The sequence below is a fragment of the Theropithecus gelada genome, chromosome 10 (assembly GCF_003255815.1).
Source record: "Theropithecus gelada isolate Dixy chromosome 10, Tgel_1.0, whole genome shotgun sequence".
Classification (NCBI taxonomy): Eukaryota; Metazoa; Chordata; class Mammalia; order Primates; family Cercopithecidae; genus Theropithecus; species Theropithecus gelada.
Window position 1 is genome coordinate 76,438,100 of NC_037678.1, and position 17,953 is coordinate 76,456,052.

Here is a 17,953-nt window from a genome sequence, read left to right on the forward strand (position 1 = left end):
CTGGGACTACAGGCGCCCGCCACCTCGCCCGGCTATTTTTTTGTATTTTTTAGTAGAGACGGGGTTTCACCGTGCTAGCCAGGATGGTCTCGATCTCCTGACCTCGTGATCTGCCCGTCTCGGCCTCCCAAAGTGCTGGGATTACAGGCTTGAGCCACCGCGCCCGGCCTATAATTCCATCTTTAAGTGAACAATTCTTTATCTTTTTATTTTGAGGTAGGGTCTTGCTCTGTTGCCCAGGGTGGAGTACAGTGGCACAACCACAGCTCACTGTAGCTTCAACCTTCTAGCCTCAAGCAATCCTCCCACCTCAGCCTCCCAAGTAGCTGGGATTACAGGTGCACACTGCCATGCCTGGCTAATTTCTTATTCATTTGTTATTTTTTTGACACAGAGTCTCACTCTGTCCCCCAGGATGAGTGCAGTGGTGTGACCATGGCTCATTAGAGTCTCGACCTCCCAGGCTCAAGCAATCATTCCGCCTCAGCCTTCTAAGTAGCTGGGACTATAGGCATGCACCACCATGCTCAGCTAATTTTTGATTTTTTGTAGAGATGAGGTCTTGCTATTTTGCCCAGGCTGGGCTCAAAATCCTGGATGCAAGCAATCCTCCTGCCTCAGCCTCACCAAGTGCTGGGATTATAGGCATGAGCCGTGATGCCTGGCCAACAATCATTTTTCAAAGTCTGGAAGATGACATAGGAAAACCCAAGACTGACCCTAGAAGACAGAAACACCATCACAGCCTCAACTGTGTCCAGATTTCAAGACGTAGCTGTCTCCCTCTTAGACAAAAGACAACCTTGCCTTCCAGCCTTCACTCCAGAGTATCAATTACTCACAGGGTTTTGAACTTTGGAACCTGATCATTGCTAGGTCTTTCCCAGTGCTTTGTACACTCCAGGTGCTTTCCAGATTTAGATGATCAGCTGAGAGTGAAGAGAAGGGCTGGACCCCCAGCTAAGGTAGGGGATGGGAGTAAGGAAGGAGTAAGAGGACTTTTTTTTTTTTTTTTGAGACAGAGTCTCATTCTGTCGCACAGGTTGGAGCAGTGGTATGATCTACAACCTGTACCTCCTCTCCCCTGGCCTGGGTAGAGGCTGGCTTCCCGTCTCCTACCCTAGCTGGGGGTCCAGCCCTTCTCTTCACTCTCAGCTTATCACCTAAATCTGGTAAATAGGCCCAAAGAAAGTGTGGCTTTTTTTTTTTTTTGGTCTGGGACTAGAAGATTAGAATAGGAAACCCGTATCACAACTCCTGTCACCAGAGAAAAACAAGCTCCTTTGGTAAAGATGAGAAGAGGCATTTGGTGGAGGAGCTGGGATGACAGGCACGCACCACCACGCCTGGCTAAGTTTTGTATCTGTAGTAGAGATGGGGTTTCACCATGTTGGCCAGGCGAGTCTGAAACTCCTGGCCTCAAGTGATCTGCCCGCGTTGGCCTCCCAAAGTGCTGGGATTACAGGCATGAGCCACCACACCCAGCCAGGACATACTTAAAAAAAAAAATGTTTCAAGGTCAGGCACGGTGGCTGACGCCTGTAATCCTAGCACTTTGGGAGGCCAAGGCGGGTGGATTGCCTGAGGTCAGGAGTTCGAAACCAGCCTGGTCAACATGGTGAAACCCCATCTCTACTAAAAATACAAAAGTTAGCCTGGCGTGATGGCATATGCCTATAATCCCAGCTACTCTGGAGGCTGACACAGGATAATTGCTTGAATCTGGGAGGCAGAGCTTGCAGTGAGCCGAGCTCATGCCACTGCACTCCAGCCTGGGCAACAGAGGGAGACTCCATCTCAAAAAAAAAAAAAAAAAAGTTTCAAACACAATTGATTCAAACCAACCTCCCTTAAAAAGAAGGAAAAAAAGCCAGCATTTTCCATAGGAGACGGAGATTTGAAAAATGAAGCTGTGTTCGTGTCTCCTAACTCAGCTAGGTCAGCAGAAGAGCAACAGGGAAGCAATCATGTGTTTTTTTATTTTTTTGACACAAGGTCTCAAAAAATCCTCCTGCCTCAGCCTCACAAAGTGCTGGGATTATAGGCATTAGCCTACTGCACTCACCTGGCTGGAGTGCAGTAGCATGATCACAGCTGACTGCAGTCTCCACCTCCTGGGCTCAAGGATCCTCCCACCTTAGCTCCCTGAGTATCTGGGACCACTGGTGCATGCCACCACACCTGGCTTAATTAAAATAAATTTTTTTGCCGGGCACGGTGGCTCACGCCTGTAATCCCAGCACTTTGGGAGGCCCAGGCGGGCAGATCACAAGGTCAGGAGATCGAGACCATGGTGAAACCCCATCTCTACTAAAAATACAAAAAATTAGCCGGGCACGGTGGCGGGTGCCTGTAGTCCAGCTACTCAGGAGGCTGAGGCAGGAGAATGGCGTAAACCCAGGAGGCGGGGCTTGCAGTGAGCTGAGATCCGGCCACTGCACTCCAGCCTGGGGGACAGAGCGAGACTCCGTCTCAAAAAAAAAATAAATAAATAAATAAAATAAATAAATAAATTTTTTTGTAGAGATGGGGTCTCACTATGTTGCCCAGGCTGGTTTCAAACTCCTGGGTTCCGGGAGGCGGAGCTTGCAGTGAGCCGAGATCACACTACTGCACTCCAGCCTGGGCGACAGAGACTCCGTCTCAAAAACAGACAAAAAACAAACAAACAAACAAACAAACAAAAAATCCTGGGCTCAAGAGATCCTCCCATTAGCCTCCCAAAGTGCTGATATTACAGGCGTGAGCCACTATGCCCAACCCAGAACCAGGTTTAACAACTGTAGAGGCGGCAATGGCGACAGGCGGTCTAAGCAGCAGGTGGAATGGTACTGTTAATGACATCAAGTTCATCTGAGTGTGGGTGGGAACTTAGTATAATAGATTTTAAAGGGATCATTCTCGCTGCTGTGCTGATAAGTGACTATTTTATGTTGATAATATACTGAGATAAAAATGTTATGGTCATAAAACAAAAATTGATTGCTGTAAAATGTAAAAAAGAGTCCTTGGACATTAAAACCATGATAGCAAGTAACAGAGCTGGGTGGTGGCTCACGCCTGTAATCCCAGCACTTTGCGGGACCGAGGTGGGTGGATCACGAGGTCAGGAGATCAAGACCATCCTGGCTAACACGGTGAAACCCCATCTCTACTAAAAATACAAAAAATTAGCCGGGTATGGTGGCACGTGCCTGTAGTCCCAGCTATTTGGGAGGCTGAGGCAGGAAAATTGCTTGAACCTGGGAGGCAGAGGTTGCAGCGAGCCGAGATCACACCATTGCATTCCAGCTTGGGCAACAGAGTGAGACTCCGTCTCAAAAAAAAAAAAGAAAGAAAAGAAAAAAAAATAGTAACAGAAGAGTAGAAGGCCGGGCATAGTGGCTCACACCTGTAATCCCAGCACTTTGGGAGGCTGTGGTGGGCAGGTCACTTTGAGGCCAGTAGTTTTTTGTTTTTTTTTTTTTTTGAGACGGAGTCTGGCTCTGTCGCCCAGGCTGGAGTGCAGTGGCTGGATCTCAGCTCACTGCAAGCTCCGCCTCCCGGGTTTGCGCCATTCTCCTGCCTCAGCCTCTCGAGTAGCTGGGACTACAGGCGCCCGCCACCTCGCCCGGCTATTTTTTTGTATTTTTTAGTAGAGACGGGGTTTCACTGTGTTAGCCAGGATGGTCTCAATCTCCTGACCTCGTGATCCGCCCGTCTCGGCCTCCCAAAGTGCTGGGATTACAGGCTTGAGCCACCGCGCCTGGCCAGAGGCCAGTAGTTTGAGACCAGCCTGGTCAACATGGTGAAACCCCATCTCCACTAAAAATACAAAAATTAGTTGGGTGTAGTGGCACAGGCTTGTAATCCCAGATACTTGGGAGGATTAGGTAGGAGAATTGCTTGAGCCTGGGAGGCAAAGGCTGCAATGAGCTGAGATCGCCACACTGCACTGCAGCCTGGGCAACAGAGTGAGACTCTGTCTTAAAAAAGAAAACAAAAAACAAAAAACAAAAAACAAACAAAAAAACCAAACAGTAGTAGAAAATATAACAGAGGGCTGGGCACAGTGGCTCATGCCTGTAATCCCAGGACTTTGGGAGGCCGAGACCTGAGGTCAGGAGTTCGAGACCAGCCTGGCCAACACGGTGAAACCCCATCTCTAGTAAAAAATACAAAAATTAGCCGGGCATGGTGGCACGTGCCTGTAATCCCAGCTACTTGGGAGGCTAAGGCAGGAGAATTGCTTGAACCTGGGGCGCGGAGGTTGCAGTGGGATGAGATCGCGCCACTGCACTCCACCCTGGGTGGCAGAAGACTCCGTTTCAAAAAGAAAAGAAAATAAAAGAAAATATGACAGAGGAGTTGAAAGAAAAAAAACTGAGGAAATCTTCCACAAAGGAGATCAAAAAGACAAAATATGGAAAAGAGACAAAAATACGAAAAATAGAAAAGGACCGACATCTAATGAAAAAATTCCAGAAATAGGAAACCAAGGTATGAGTGAAATAAATTATCAAATAAATTAATTTCAGAAAATTCCCTAGCACTAAAGGACATGAGCTTCCAGACTGAAAAGGCCAAGGGCACCTGGCACAATGGGTAGTGGGTGCTTAATAGAAATAGGCCAACAGCAGGACATGCATTGTGAAATTTCAGAGCACTGAAGACAATTCTACAAGCATCCAGAGAGAAAAATGATGACAAAGGAAGAACCAAGAATCAGAAGTCACGCGGGAAGCTAGAAGGCACTACAGTCACCTCCTCCCCTCAGAGGGACAATGGGCAGGAAGAGGACAGGGCAGCACCCTCCTTTATGGAGAGAGTTCTTTCAGATGAAACAGATGGGAGACTAGGGGATATATACAAATGGGGTCAGTTTGGGCTTAACTAGGGATACATAGATACATAGAAAATCATGCAAACAAACGTGATTACTAACTCCAAGGAAAAACTAACAGTTGTGTCAGAAGGAAAAGCAGTCAGTCATACTAAGAGTTCTGGCTCAGCTATTAATAGCGTTTGTGTGTCCTTAGTAACATCAACATTAATATTGATCCAACCAAAATGACACAATTATATGGACAAATGGAGGGACTGAAAGTACGTGTCTGTGACGAAAGATGACCAAACAGCAGCCCAATCTGCAGCACTAGATACAGTCAGTTGATAAGGCTTAATACTGAACAACTGTGAAATGGTAATAAAAATATTTCACATGGACATGAAAGTCAGTACTAAAAGCTTCATCTGGAAGAACTGAAGGTGGTTGTCTCTTCAACAGAAAGAAAGGAGTGGTTGCCAAGAACTACTGATTTTCATGATAAGCCTTGTTGAATTTTTTAGGCAGGGTCTTGCTGTCACCCAGGCTGAAGTGTAGTGGCTAGATCATGGCTCACTGCCTCCTTAAACTCATGGACTCAAGCGAACCTCCCACCTCAGCCTCCCAAGTAGCTGGGACTACAGGTATGGGTCACAGAGCCCAGCTAATTTTTTTTTATTCTTCGTAAGGATTTTTTTTTTGCTGTTATTACTGTTTTTTGTTTTTTTGTTTTTTGTTTTTTGAGATGGAGCTTCGCTCTTCTTGCCCACGCTGGAGTGCAATGGCATTACCTCGGCTCACAGCAACCTCTGCCTCCCGAGTTCAAGCGATTCTCCTGCCTCAGCCTCCCTGTAGCTGGGATTACAGGTATGCATCACTAAGCCTGGCTAATTTTTGTATTTTTAGTAGAGATGGGGTTTTACCATGTTGGTCAGACTGGTCTTGAACTCCTGATCTCAGGTGATCCACCCACCTCGGCCTCCCAAAGTGCTGGGATTACAGGTGTGAGCCACCACACCCAGCTGGTATTGTTCTTTTTGTTGTTTTTTCTCCCAAATATTTTTGATCTGCAGTTGGTTGAATCTACAGATGTGGAACCCAAAGATATGAAGGGCTGACTGTACTTATTTATTAATATTACTTATTATATTTGTTCAGTTATTTCAAATATGGATCTATTTCTACGTAAGTATATTGCAAACTTCTGGAGGATGGGCATGGTGGATGATTCCTTTTTGATACCTACCAAAGCTATGTCCATAGTAGATGCCCCAAAGATAATTCATGGATAAACATAAACGTCGAATTCAAGGTTTAAATCAAAGTCTGGAGATAAAAACCAAGGTTAGATTAGAGCTGTCACTGTAGTTAAGACATTTGGAGAACTTAAGTACATCAAGATAGAGCTGCATTCAAAGTTCTGTGGTCTACTTTTTTGGTTAATGTTTATTTTTTTTAATGAAGAGATATTTTTGTTCCCAAAGTACTCTCAAGTTTCAAGTTTTGGTGACCTGGGACTTGGTATATAAACGTGAATTTACTCTGCCAACACCCTATGTGACTTTCTAGACTTTGTGCCTGCCTCCTTTGTTTTCCTAGATTGCAAAGTCATAATTTCCACACACTGAGATACTGACCTTCTTTTATTGCTGGTCTGATAAGATTGGCAGAGAGAGGTTAGTTTCTTGCCCCTTGCTGGAGGTGGGGAGATGAAAACACCAGGGAGAAATACATAGTGGAAGATCATCTTGAGTTGATGTTCAGAACGAGGAGTCCTCGATCCTGGACCAGCATCAGTCCATGGTGCTTTTGGTCTCACTGTGGTTTCACTCCCCATTAAATGGGGAAAATACTTGACATTTTCTGACATCCCGGGTTCAACATATGCATATCAGTAGATGTAATACACACGTAAAGAGAATGAAAGGCAGGCCAGGCACAGTGGCTCATGCCTGTAATCCCAGCACTTTGGGAGGCCGACGCGGGCAGACCACCTGACGTCGGGAGTTCATGACCAGCCTGACCAACACGGAGAAATCTTGTCTCTACTAAAAATACAAAATTAGCCTGGGTGGTGGCACATGCCTGTAATCCCGGCTACTGGGGAGGCTGAGGCAGGGGAATCGCTTGAACCCAGAGGCGGAGGTTGCAGTGAGCCGAGATCGCGCCACTGTACTCCAGCCTGGGCAACAAGAGTGAAACTCTATCTCAAAAAAAAAGGGTATGAAAGGCAAAAATCACATGATCATCTCAATAGATGTAGAAAAGCATTTGAGAAAATTTGACAACCTTTCATGGTAAAAACTCTCAACAAGTTAGGTATAGAAAGAATGTACTTTGATGTAGTACCTTGGAATTTACCTTATATGACAAATTCTCTGTGAACATACTGAAAGCTCTTCCACTAAGATTAGAAACAAGACAAGCATCCCCACTCTCACCATTTCTATTCAACATAGTAATGGAAATCCTAGCCAGAGCATTAGGCGAGAAAAAGAAATGACAAGCCTCCAAATTGGAAACAAAGAAGTAAAACTGTCTCTACTTACAGATGGCATGATCCTATATATAGAAAACCCTAAAGACACCACCAAAAACCTGTCAGAACTAAATAAAGTTGTAGGATACAAAAGCAACATATAAAAATCAGTAGTGTTTCTATACATTAACAAAGAACTACTCAAAGAAAAAAATGAATAGGAAAAAATCCATTTTATTTCATATTTTATTTTATTTTTGTTATTTTGTAGAGAGAGGGCCTCACTATGTTGCCCAGGCTGGAGTGCAGTGGTGCAATTTTGGCTCACTGCAACCTCCACCTCCTGGGCTCAAGCTATCCTCCCATCTCAGCCTCCTGAGTAGCTGGGACTATAGGTGCATGCCACCATACTTGGCTAATTTTTTTGTAGAGATGGGGTTTTGCCACGTTGCCCAGGCTGGTCTTGAACTCCTGGGCTCAAACGATCTGCCTGCCTCAGCCTCCCAAAATGCTGGGGTTACAGGCATGAGCCACTGTGCCTGATTTATTTATTTATTTAGAGATGGCTGGAGTGCAGTGGCAACATCTCAGCTCACTGCAAGCTCCACCTCACGGGTTCAAGCGATTCTCATGCCTCAGCCACCTGACTAGCTGGGATTACAGGAGTACACCACCATGCCTGGCTGATTTTTGTATTTTTAGTAGAGACACAGGGTTTGCCATGTTGGCCAGGCTGGTCTTGAACTCCTGGTCTCAAGCGATGCGCCTGCCTTGACCTCCCAAAGTGCTGGGATTACAGGCATGAGTCACTGCACCCAGCCTAAAAGGCCTCATTTATCAAGGCTATACAAAACGTAAAATACTTAGAAATAACTCTGGGGGAAACTTGGAGCTATCAACAAATCCGATCAGTGAGTTTTTTTCTTTTTCCTTTCCCCTTTTTCCTTTGTGAGATGGAGTCTTGCTCTGTTGCCCAGCTGGAGTGCAGTGGCACAATCTTGGCTCACTGCAACCTCCGCCTTCCGGGTTCAGGCGATTCTCCTGCCTCAGCCTCCTAAGTAGCTGAGATTACAGGCGCCCACCACCACACCTAATTTTTGTATTTTTAGTTGAGACAGGGTTTCACCATGTTGGTCAGGCTGGTCTCGAACTTTTGACCTCGTGATCTGTCTGCCTCAGCCTCCCAAAGTGCTTGGATTACAGGCGTGAGCCACCACACCTGGCCTTTTTAAGTGACAAGGTCTCATTCTGTTGCCCAGGCTGGAGTTCAGTGGACCATCACAGGTCACTGTAACTTCAAACCCTGGGCTCAACTGATCCCACCTCAGCTTCCTAAGTAGCTAGGATTACAGGCACACACCACCACACCTGTATAATTAAAAAAAAAAATTTTTTTTGGCCAGGCATGGTGGTTCACGCCTGTAATCCCAGCACTTTGGGAGGCTGAGGCAGGAGGATCACGAGGTCAGCAGTTCAAGACCAGCCTGGCCAACATGGTGAAACCCCATGTCTACTAACAATACAAAAATTAGTCAGGCGTGGTGGCACGTGCCTGTAATCCCAACTACTCGGGAGGCTGAGGTAGGAGAATAGCTTGAACATGGGAGGCAGAGGTTGCAGTGAGCCGAGATCCTGCCACAGCACTCCAGCTTGAGACAGAGTGAGACTCCATCTCAAAAAAAAAAAAAAAAAAAAAAGAAAATTTGTAGATCTGTTGCCCAGGCTGGTCTTGAACTCTTGGCCTCAAGGGATCCTCCCACCTTGGCCTCTTAAGTAGCTAGGACTACAGGTGCTGGCCACCATGCCCAATGCCATCAGTCAGCTAAGTCTTACACTTTTCTGATCACAGCTACAGGGACAGTTGGTCTTACTGCCCAGGTTCCTCATTGTCACCTCCTATTTCCCAATGCAAGTCATCTCCTTGCAACTATGGACAAAGGGGCACTGGTTTTCTTCAGCCTATCAGGCCACAGACCCTCCCAGGATGTGCTGGTGATTTTGCTGCTGCCATTATTTCAGCTGTGGGGCAAAAGCAGCCCTGTGGATGGTGGTCTCAGGGCAAACTCTGTAGACATTAATTCTAGAGAAAACCCTCTCGAAGGATTAGCATCTTAGCCAAGAAACTTTTACCCTCAGATTGGAGCATTTTCTAGTTGGTTCTTCTTGTGTTAGTGAGAGGAATGAAAGAATGGAGGCAATAGAGATCCATGGATGGAGGCAAGCCAGCACCTCCAGCGTTTGGAGTAAACTCCTGAGCCACCAGGCTTGCCTCCCACAGAAACAGAAAGAAAACCTATCCTGCCTCTCACTGGGCCATAAATTATACATCGTCCCCTTCCCTGGGCCTTCAGGGAACCGAAGCATGTTCCACTCCTGCCACTGACCTTCCTCATCTTTGGGACTCCTGTCTTAATTTCTCACTGATCACAAAAAGTGATCCAGTTCTGCAGACTTTGGGAGTTACTGTCTTAGCTAGAGAATAACAGTGGATCAAAGAGGAGGGACTATACCTTCTAAGTGCCCCTGCACCCAGGGCCACCCATTGGCACTGCCTGAGGAGGTCGTCTCAAGGTGAGGAGATGGACTAGGAGGGAAAGTGAGCCCTCATCAGCCAGTGCTTCTCAGACACTGACAAGCAACTAATAGGTAGGCTTCTTGACATACAGGGCTCTTGCTACAATGCAGATACCGATTTAGGAGAGGAGCCCAAGATTCTGCATTTCAAATTTCCCAAGTGATGTTGATGCTGCCAGTCCACAGACCAGACTGTATTTGCATAGCAAGGAGCAAGACTGAGTGGAGGTGAAAAAAATAGAGGAAAAACAAGCTCCATGAGAGGCAATCTGATGATGCTCCAGCTGCAAAATCTCTTTGTCTTCAAGGACTTCCCTGCAGGGCCTTTCACCTTTTCCGGAGGATTGGAGCACACAGCCCTCCAGGCCCAGCCGAATGCTGGTAAAGGACCAGGGGCCTGAGACCTCCTCACACCCTCCATCAGCAGCTGTCAGGGAGAGGAGCCCTGCCTGGGCTGGGCAATCAACCCTCGCCCCTGCCGCTGGCTCTCGGGTGGTTCTGCCATGGAACAGCAGGCTCAAGATGGCAAGAGGGTAACAGATGGTCTCTCTTCCCTCCACCTCTGCCTCATCCCAGGCTCTGCTCCCTGAAGCCAAAGCAGTGATCCTCTTTACTTTCTTGAATAGCAGCTTACTTTGTGCCAGGCTGTGTGAACCACCATCTGGAACTGTTTTTATTTAATCCTCACAATCACCTTGTGAGGTAGGAACTGTTTTATCCCCACTTTAGAAGGAAACTGAGGCCCCATCACTGAACTACATACCTGTGAGGCCAGGAGCCTATGGGACCGAATCTAGGAGAGAAGCCTCAGGATAGGAATTTAATGAGAAATCAAGGCAACTAAGGTGCATTGATTGGTATATGACCCTTCAAAGGTTAGCAGAAAGCCAGTGCTGTTACTGTCCGTCTACCAGGTTCCCTTACCATACACCAGTGGCAGGAGGTTCTCCTGTGTCAGCTGGTATAGGTAGGTCATGAAATGGGCTCCTTGGCCTGGGCAGAGGGTGCCAGGCAGAGGCATGACTGACCAGGCAGCATCAACTGTGTGAAGAGTAGCTGGCCTGCTAGGCAGCTGGTGGAGGGCCATTTAGGAAAGTCTGAAGTAAACGTAGGTCGGTACTTGCCTACCTATCTATACCTCAAAGGAACAGTGTCCTGGGATGGAAATGCACACGATTCCAGCTCTTCATTTGACAAACCTAAGTGTCTACAAGCACTGTGCTAGGATTTGTGGGAGGGTTTAAGACAGTCTTTGTCCTTAGTGAGGAAAATTAGCATGCTGGATATAAAAATAAGAGTGGTGGAAACTTTGGTGAACTGGAGAATGCTGCTCAGCTAAAACTTGTACTACCTTACTTGAGTTGGCTGGAGCCTCTCAGCAATGAAGGACTACCTGATTTTTCAAGTCCAAAATCAAGATCATGTGAACATTTCCCTTTTCAGAAACAAAATGCGCAGAACTTGGGGACAGGTGGTCAGAAGATAAAACGGAACAATTCAAAAAATAAATCCTCAAATGCAGGCCAACATGTGGCTGCTGGTTTGCAACCTGTGTTCCTCACTACCCAAGTCCTATTTGTTCCTGTTGTACCTCCAGCACCTCACAATTCCTGGCAGAACAGAAGTGCCTCTGGTATATGACCACGTGAAGCTTAACCAAGAGACCCACCAGAGTGGCAATGGATCTGAAATTTCCATCACATGCAGAATAGCTGAAGCAACTGGAGAGGGTTTTTAGCCTTGGAAATGACTAACAGGAGGCATAAGAATTGTTACAAATAAGAACATCCTTTAAAAAAGTTAGGATATATGGTCTGGCCAACATTTTGGAGCGGGGAGAAGGCTACTTTCAGGTAAAATATACATCTGACAAGTGACCACGGTCCCCCAACTACTTCTACTGTCCATACCCACCTCCCCCATTTCTTCACTGGCCTAGTACCTAAAAGCATTTGGCTGTCATATCTGGTAAAGGGAATTCAGGCTTTGCCTTTTTAAAATTTTTTTTTTTTGAGATGGAGTCTCGCGCTGTCACCCAGGCTGGAGTGTAGTGGCCGGCTCTCAGCTCACTGCAAGCTCCGCCTCCCGGGTTCACGCCATTCTCCGGCCTCAGCCTCCCGAGTAGCTGGGACTACAGGCGCTGCCACCTCGCCCGGCTATTTTTTGTATTTCTTAGTAGAGACGGGGTTTCACCGTGTTAGCCAGGATGGTCTCGATCTCCTGACCTCGTGATCCGCCCATCTCAGCCTCCCAAAGTGCTGGGATTACAGGCTTGAGCCACCGCGCCCGGCTTAAAATTTTTATTATTATATTTTTGAGATGGAGTCTCACTCTGTCACCATCTGGAGTGCAGTGGTGTGATCTTGGCTCATTGCAACCTCCACCTCCCGGGTTCAAGTGATTCTCCTGCCTCAGCCTCTTAAGTAGCTGGGATATAGGTGCCCGCCACCACACCTAGCTAATTTTTGTATTCTTAGGCCAAGCTGATCTTGAACTCCTGACCTCTAGTGATCCCGCCCACCTCGGCCTCCCAAAGTTTTGGGATTACAGGCGTGAGCCACCGTGCCAGGCCCAGGCTTTGCCTACTAACTTTCATCCCAAATATCTCACCTACTTCCTACCTAAGAATCTTACCTAACTCAGAATTTTTTTTTGGAGATGGAGTTTCACTCTTGTTGCCCAGGCTGGAGTACAATGGTGCGATCTTGGCTCACTGCAACCTCAGCCTGCCGGGTTCAAGCGATTCTCCTGCCTCAGCCTCCCAAGTAGCTGGGATTACAGGCATGCATCACCATGCCCAGCTAATTTTGTATTTTTAGTAGAGACGGGGTTTCTCCATGTTGGTGAGGCTGGTCAAATTCCCAACCTCAGGTGATCCGCCCGCCTCGGGCTCCCAAAGTGCGGGATTACAGACATGAGCCACCGTGCATGGCTAACTCGGGACTTTTCTAAGGATTAAAATGAGATATGTAATGAAACTATCTGGCAGAATACCTGGCAAAGGGGTCAAGAAATGTTCAACATTATTATGGAGGTTTAGATCTTTTCTCCCATCCAACTACTAACCAGGCCTGACCCGGCTTGGCTTCCAAGATCAGATGAGGTCGGGAGCATTCAGGGTAGTATGGCCATAGAGGTTTAAGTCTTTTCTATAAAACACCAAATAATACAACTACGGTAAAAGCATACAAGTTGCAAGGAGTCTGAGTTTGGCTTCATAAATGATAGTTCTGTAACAATGCCAGCTGGAATAAGATCACAAGTGTGAATGTTCAAATAGAGCAGCAAAGGCCATTCCTCAGGGAACTCTGGAGAGGAGATTCCTACCCCAGGTAGGAAGTTGGTTGGTTTCTGCTCTGATCCTATGACTACTAAATGCATAGGATGAAAAACTACACTTATAATGTGCATTAACAAGAATATGACTGATCTCCATGGATATGGAAAGATACACAAAATAGAATCAGTGGGGGGAAAAAATTATAGAACCATACAATGGGAGACCAAGTTTTAAAAACCAGGTATGTATATATGTGCTTAGAGCATTTCAGGAAGGGGTATATTAAGAAATTTATTTGGAAAGCCTTGAGAGGTAAGCTGGAGTGAATGCACACTCTCCACTCCATGCCCAAATGTTTACTTTTCACTTTATACCCTTCTGTTTATTTTCTTTGATCAGCAGCATCAACTTTTTAAAAAAGGACCGAATAGGCCAGGCTCGGTAGCTCATGCCTGTAATCCCAACACTTTGGGAGGCCAAGGTGCGGGGATCACTTGAGCCCAGGAATTCAAGGCTGCAGCGAGCCATGACTGCCACTGCACTCCAGCCTGGGCAGTAGAGCAAGACTCTGTTTAAAAAAAATAAAAATAAAAATAGGCCAGGCGCGGTGGCTCAAGCCTGTAATCCCAGCACTTTGGGAGGCCGAGACAGGTGGATCACAAGGTCAGGAGATGGAGACCATCCTGGCTAACACAGTGAAACCCTGTCTCTACTAAAAAATACAAAAAAACTAGCTGGGCGAGGTGGCGGGCGCCTGTAGTCCCAGCTACTCGGGAGGCTGAGGCAGGAGAATGGCGTAAACCCGGAAGGCGGAGTTTGCAGTGAGCTGAGATCCAGCCGGCTACTGCACTCCAGCCTGGGCGACAGAGCGAGATTCTGTCTCAAAAAAAAAAAAAAATAATAAAATAAAAAATAAATAAATAAATAAACCAAATCATTTGGTTTGGTCAAAACCTTCTGATCTGAGCTTTGCTTGGCAACCACTCCCCAAGATAAAGCTTTATATATCACCTCACATATTCACTGTCAAGGATCAGGAACTCTAGACTACTGGACTCCCCAGTCAACATTCCCATTACCAAAAGTGCCTAATCTTGGAGGCTGCTTCACGTCACCCTCTCTTTGTCCCTCATTTCCTGAGTCTTTTTTTTTTTTTCCCCCTCCAACTACACTCGCTCTACTGGTGATCTCAAACAGCCCTCTGATTTTTAAGATACTGTCCAAATACTGACTCCCAAATTTCTATTTCCATCCAAGACCCACTCTTAAACTCTAGACACACACATGCATCACAACTGCCTCCTCAACAGCTCCACTTGGATATTGAGTAGACATCTAACACTTGCTCTTCCCATAGCCTTCCAACTCAGCTGATGGCATGTCCATGCTTCTAGCTGCCCAAGTCCACACCTCAGAGTTAGGGAAAGTAGAGTGTGACCCATAATGCCAGCTACCTACAAACTAAGGTAGATCTGGGTACTGGGATTAAAGATATCATATGGCCGGGCGCGGTGGCTCAAGCCTGTAATCCCAGCACTTTGGGAGGCCGAGACGGGCGGATCACGAGGTCAGGAGATCGAGACCATCCTGGCTAACATGGTGAAACCCCGTCTCTATTAAGAAATACAAAAAACTAGCCGGGCGAGGTGGCGGGCGTCTGTAGTCCCAGCTACTCAGGAGGCTGAGGCCGGAGAATGGCGTGAACCCGGGAGGCGGAGCTTGCAGTGAGCTGAGATCCGGCCACTGCACTCCAGCCCGGGCGACAGAGCGAGACTCCGTCTCAAAAAAAAAAAAAAAAAAAAAAAAAAAAAGATATCATAAAATCATTAAAATGTTTTCTGAAATGTTTAAAGTTAACTCATTTTAATTCCAGGATTTGGATTTCAACGTTTTAATTTCTTTGGAATATAAGTCACCTTTTGCAAGCTAAAAAATAGAATCAAACTAAGGTGATCTAGTCCTCTAGGCATCCAGGCTGATCCTTGGAATCATGAGCAGAATGATGACATCACAAGGTGCTAGCAATAGGGTTATAAACTCGAAATAATAACCACTTATCTACATGTTTCATTAGGAAACAGCCAAAAGTCCAGCCATTAAAGGAATAATCTACAGAACATTTTGATTTACAAGGGACAAAATGATCCAAATTGTATGCTGTCCAATCTACTGGTGAACTGGATCAGAATGGGCCAAGGACTGTTAAACAGAGAAAGTATTTACATTTTGAAAACTTGCTCCGCAGGAAAAAAAAAATTCCTGGTTGCTGTCAATAAGAAAGCAAGTAAAAAAAACATTACAGATGAACTCACCGATCTTTGATTTTACTAAGGCCTTCCACTGGAACATGAAGGTAGGGATAAGTGTAGAGGATAATATACTCAGATATTTTTAAAATAAATTACTTAGTAATAAGAAATTAGCCATACTACATTCTTCCATTTGCTACAAGAGGAAATTGGCAATGAAGACTATTTAAAAGAAATGCTCAGCTCTACAGAGGGTGGTGGCAGGCAACACTTTTCCATTACAGAATAACCTCTATTCTTCCATGATACATATTCCTGTGGAAAAACTTGTCAGAAGCTCTTGCCAGGGCCAAGGGATGAAAAACAGAGCATGTCCTAATTAGCTACTGTAGGTTCAGTTAACATCTTTGGGAAGGACCCATAAAATCTGGCCATTATTTTCTTAAACATCTGCAAGCAGAAGAATTCCTTAGTCCTTAGCTATAGTTTCTGCTAGGTATCTTAAAGCTGGGACAGTTCCACTGTGACTCTTCTCCTCAGCTATTAGGTGGGTGCTAGTCATCAAAGTCTGGAATGTCATCATAGGAGTAACCACGGTAGCCTTTGGATGCGTAGTAAGCGATGCGCAGGTGGTAAAAACCCGGTAGGAACACCAGAATGCCAATGATCAGGACTGGAACGGCCCGGTCTGCCCCCTGGTGGCAGAAGGAGGCAAACACATTAGTATCGTAAGAGTTACACATTTTAAAATAAAAAGTCTCATACCTAATCCTTAGATCAGTATTTTATACTCTTCAGTACATTTTCTTTGAGTTGTATACTACCGAGGGAAAAGGTTTCCTCCTGACTGTAAATTGAAGAAAAACTACAAAGTACTAACAATTATAAAGAAAAAAATGACCCATTCTCATCCAGATATTTTAGCTTCTTTTCCTTTTTTTAAAGCTCTTAGTTGTGAACACAACATACTCTGTGTCCTGTGGCCAATATTATTAAAACTTCTTCATATATTTAAACTGTAAGGATGTGTAACATTCCACTGAAATGGACATGCCACAGTTTTACTTAACTGCCCCACATACAACTGCTGGACACTTTGGTTGTTTTTCACCTTTTGTAATTGTACAGCTACCACTACAATAAACTCTGTGTTTTTCTCAGAATTTCAGGGTTTTTTTTCTTTTTTCTTTTCTTTTTTTTTTTTTTGAGGTAAGAGTCTTGCTCTATTGCTCAGGCTGAATTACAATGGCGTGATTACAGCTCACTGCAACCTCAACTTCCAAGGCTCAAGTGATCCTCCACCTCAGCCTCCAAGTAGCTGGGGTTACAGGTGTGAGTCACCATACCTGGCTAATTTTGTATGTTTGTTTGTTTGGTAGAGATGAGGTCTCACTATGTTGCCCTGGCTGGTCTTGAACTCGGGGGATCAAGAAATCCTCCTGCCTCAGTCTCCCAAAATGCTGGAATTATAGGCTTGAGCCACTGCAGCTGGCTGGCTGTGTTCCCTGTTGTGTGTTAATTATAGTCAGAATTGGTTCAAGACAACTTAGACATTGTGTATGTGGGGATAGCCCATGAGAAAGAACCACCAACTACTTTAGGTTTCTAAGGTTTCATATTGAAGCTCAACAGGAACGCCATACAAACATAATGTAAGAAGGAACTGACTTATGAGGCACAGTGACCCCACACATATAACAGAATTGCTATTTCTCTCCAAACACTGACGGTACATCCATGGCACTGCACAGCTACAATGACAGCATGCTGCTCCAGCTACAGCCCTTTACCAATCAGGACTCTTGCATGCCAGGCTCAGCCATGTTGTTCCAAACTATTACAGGGCAAACTGTCTAATATCTCAGAGACCAAGTTTGTCTACCTGCTACCACCTCCCTTATAGGAACTATGGAAGTTTACTGTTGCTCAAAGGAAGAAAAACATATTTTGCCAACAAAGAACAAAATGCAAAAGAAAATCCTTTTGTTCTTTCTGCTGGAATCTGCTGTACTAGACATGAATATAAAAACAAAGATTCAACCAGGAAAAAAAACCTAAAATCCGAATAGACAAACAAAGAGTAATGAGATTGAGGCCGTAATAAAAAGTCTCCTAGCAAAGAGAAGCCTGGGACTTGATAGTTTCACTGCTGAATTATACCAGTTAAAGAATTAATACTTGGCTGGGCATGGTGGCTTATTCCAGTAATCCCAGCACTTTGGGGGGCCTAGGCAGGCAGATCGCTTGAGCTCAGGATTTCAAGACCAGCCTGGTCAACATGGTAAAACCCCGTCTTGACAAACAACACAAAAATTAGACGGGCATGGTGGTACACGCCTGTGGTCCCAGTTGCTAGCGAGGTGGCAGGATCACATAAGCCTGGGAGGCAAAGGTTGCAGTGAGCTGAGCTCGCACCACTGCACTATGCCTGGGTGACAGAATGAGACCCTGTCTCAAAAAAAAAAAAAAAAAAAAAAAAGAATACTAATCCTACTGAAACTATTCTGAAACAGAAACAGACATGGAGAGAATACTTCCAAACTCATTCTATGAGGCCAGTTTTACCG

At 45.5% G+C, this 17,953-nt stretch overlaps 1 protein-coding gene across 7 annotated transcripts in view; it reads right to left on the reverse strand.

The window, feature by feature from the left end:
• The window catches only part of TMEM230 (transmembrane protein 230), a 48,949-nt gene that overhangs the window by 19,492 nt on the left and 11,504 nt on the right, over window positions 1–17,953 (reverse strand). For 5 of the 7 annotated variants that reach the window (XM_025398899.1, XM_025398897.1, XM_025398896.1 and 2 more), the window contains exon 4: window positions 14,980–16,081. The exons of 1 other annotated variant lie outside the window; for it this stretch is intronic. In XM_025398899.1, coding sequence (XP_025254684.1) covers window positions 15,941–16,081 — 141 coding nt within the window. In that variant the 3' untranslated portion in view covers window positions 14,980–15,940. Of the gene's footprint in view, window positions 1–14,979; window positions 16,082–17,953 lie in introns of those variants that run through there. One more of the 7 variants, XM_025398894.1, reaches the window with a different exon arrangement.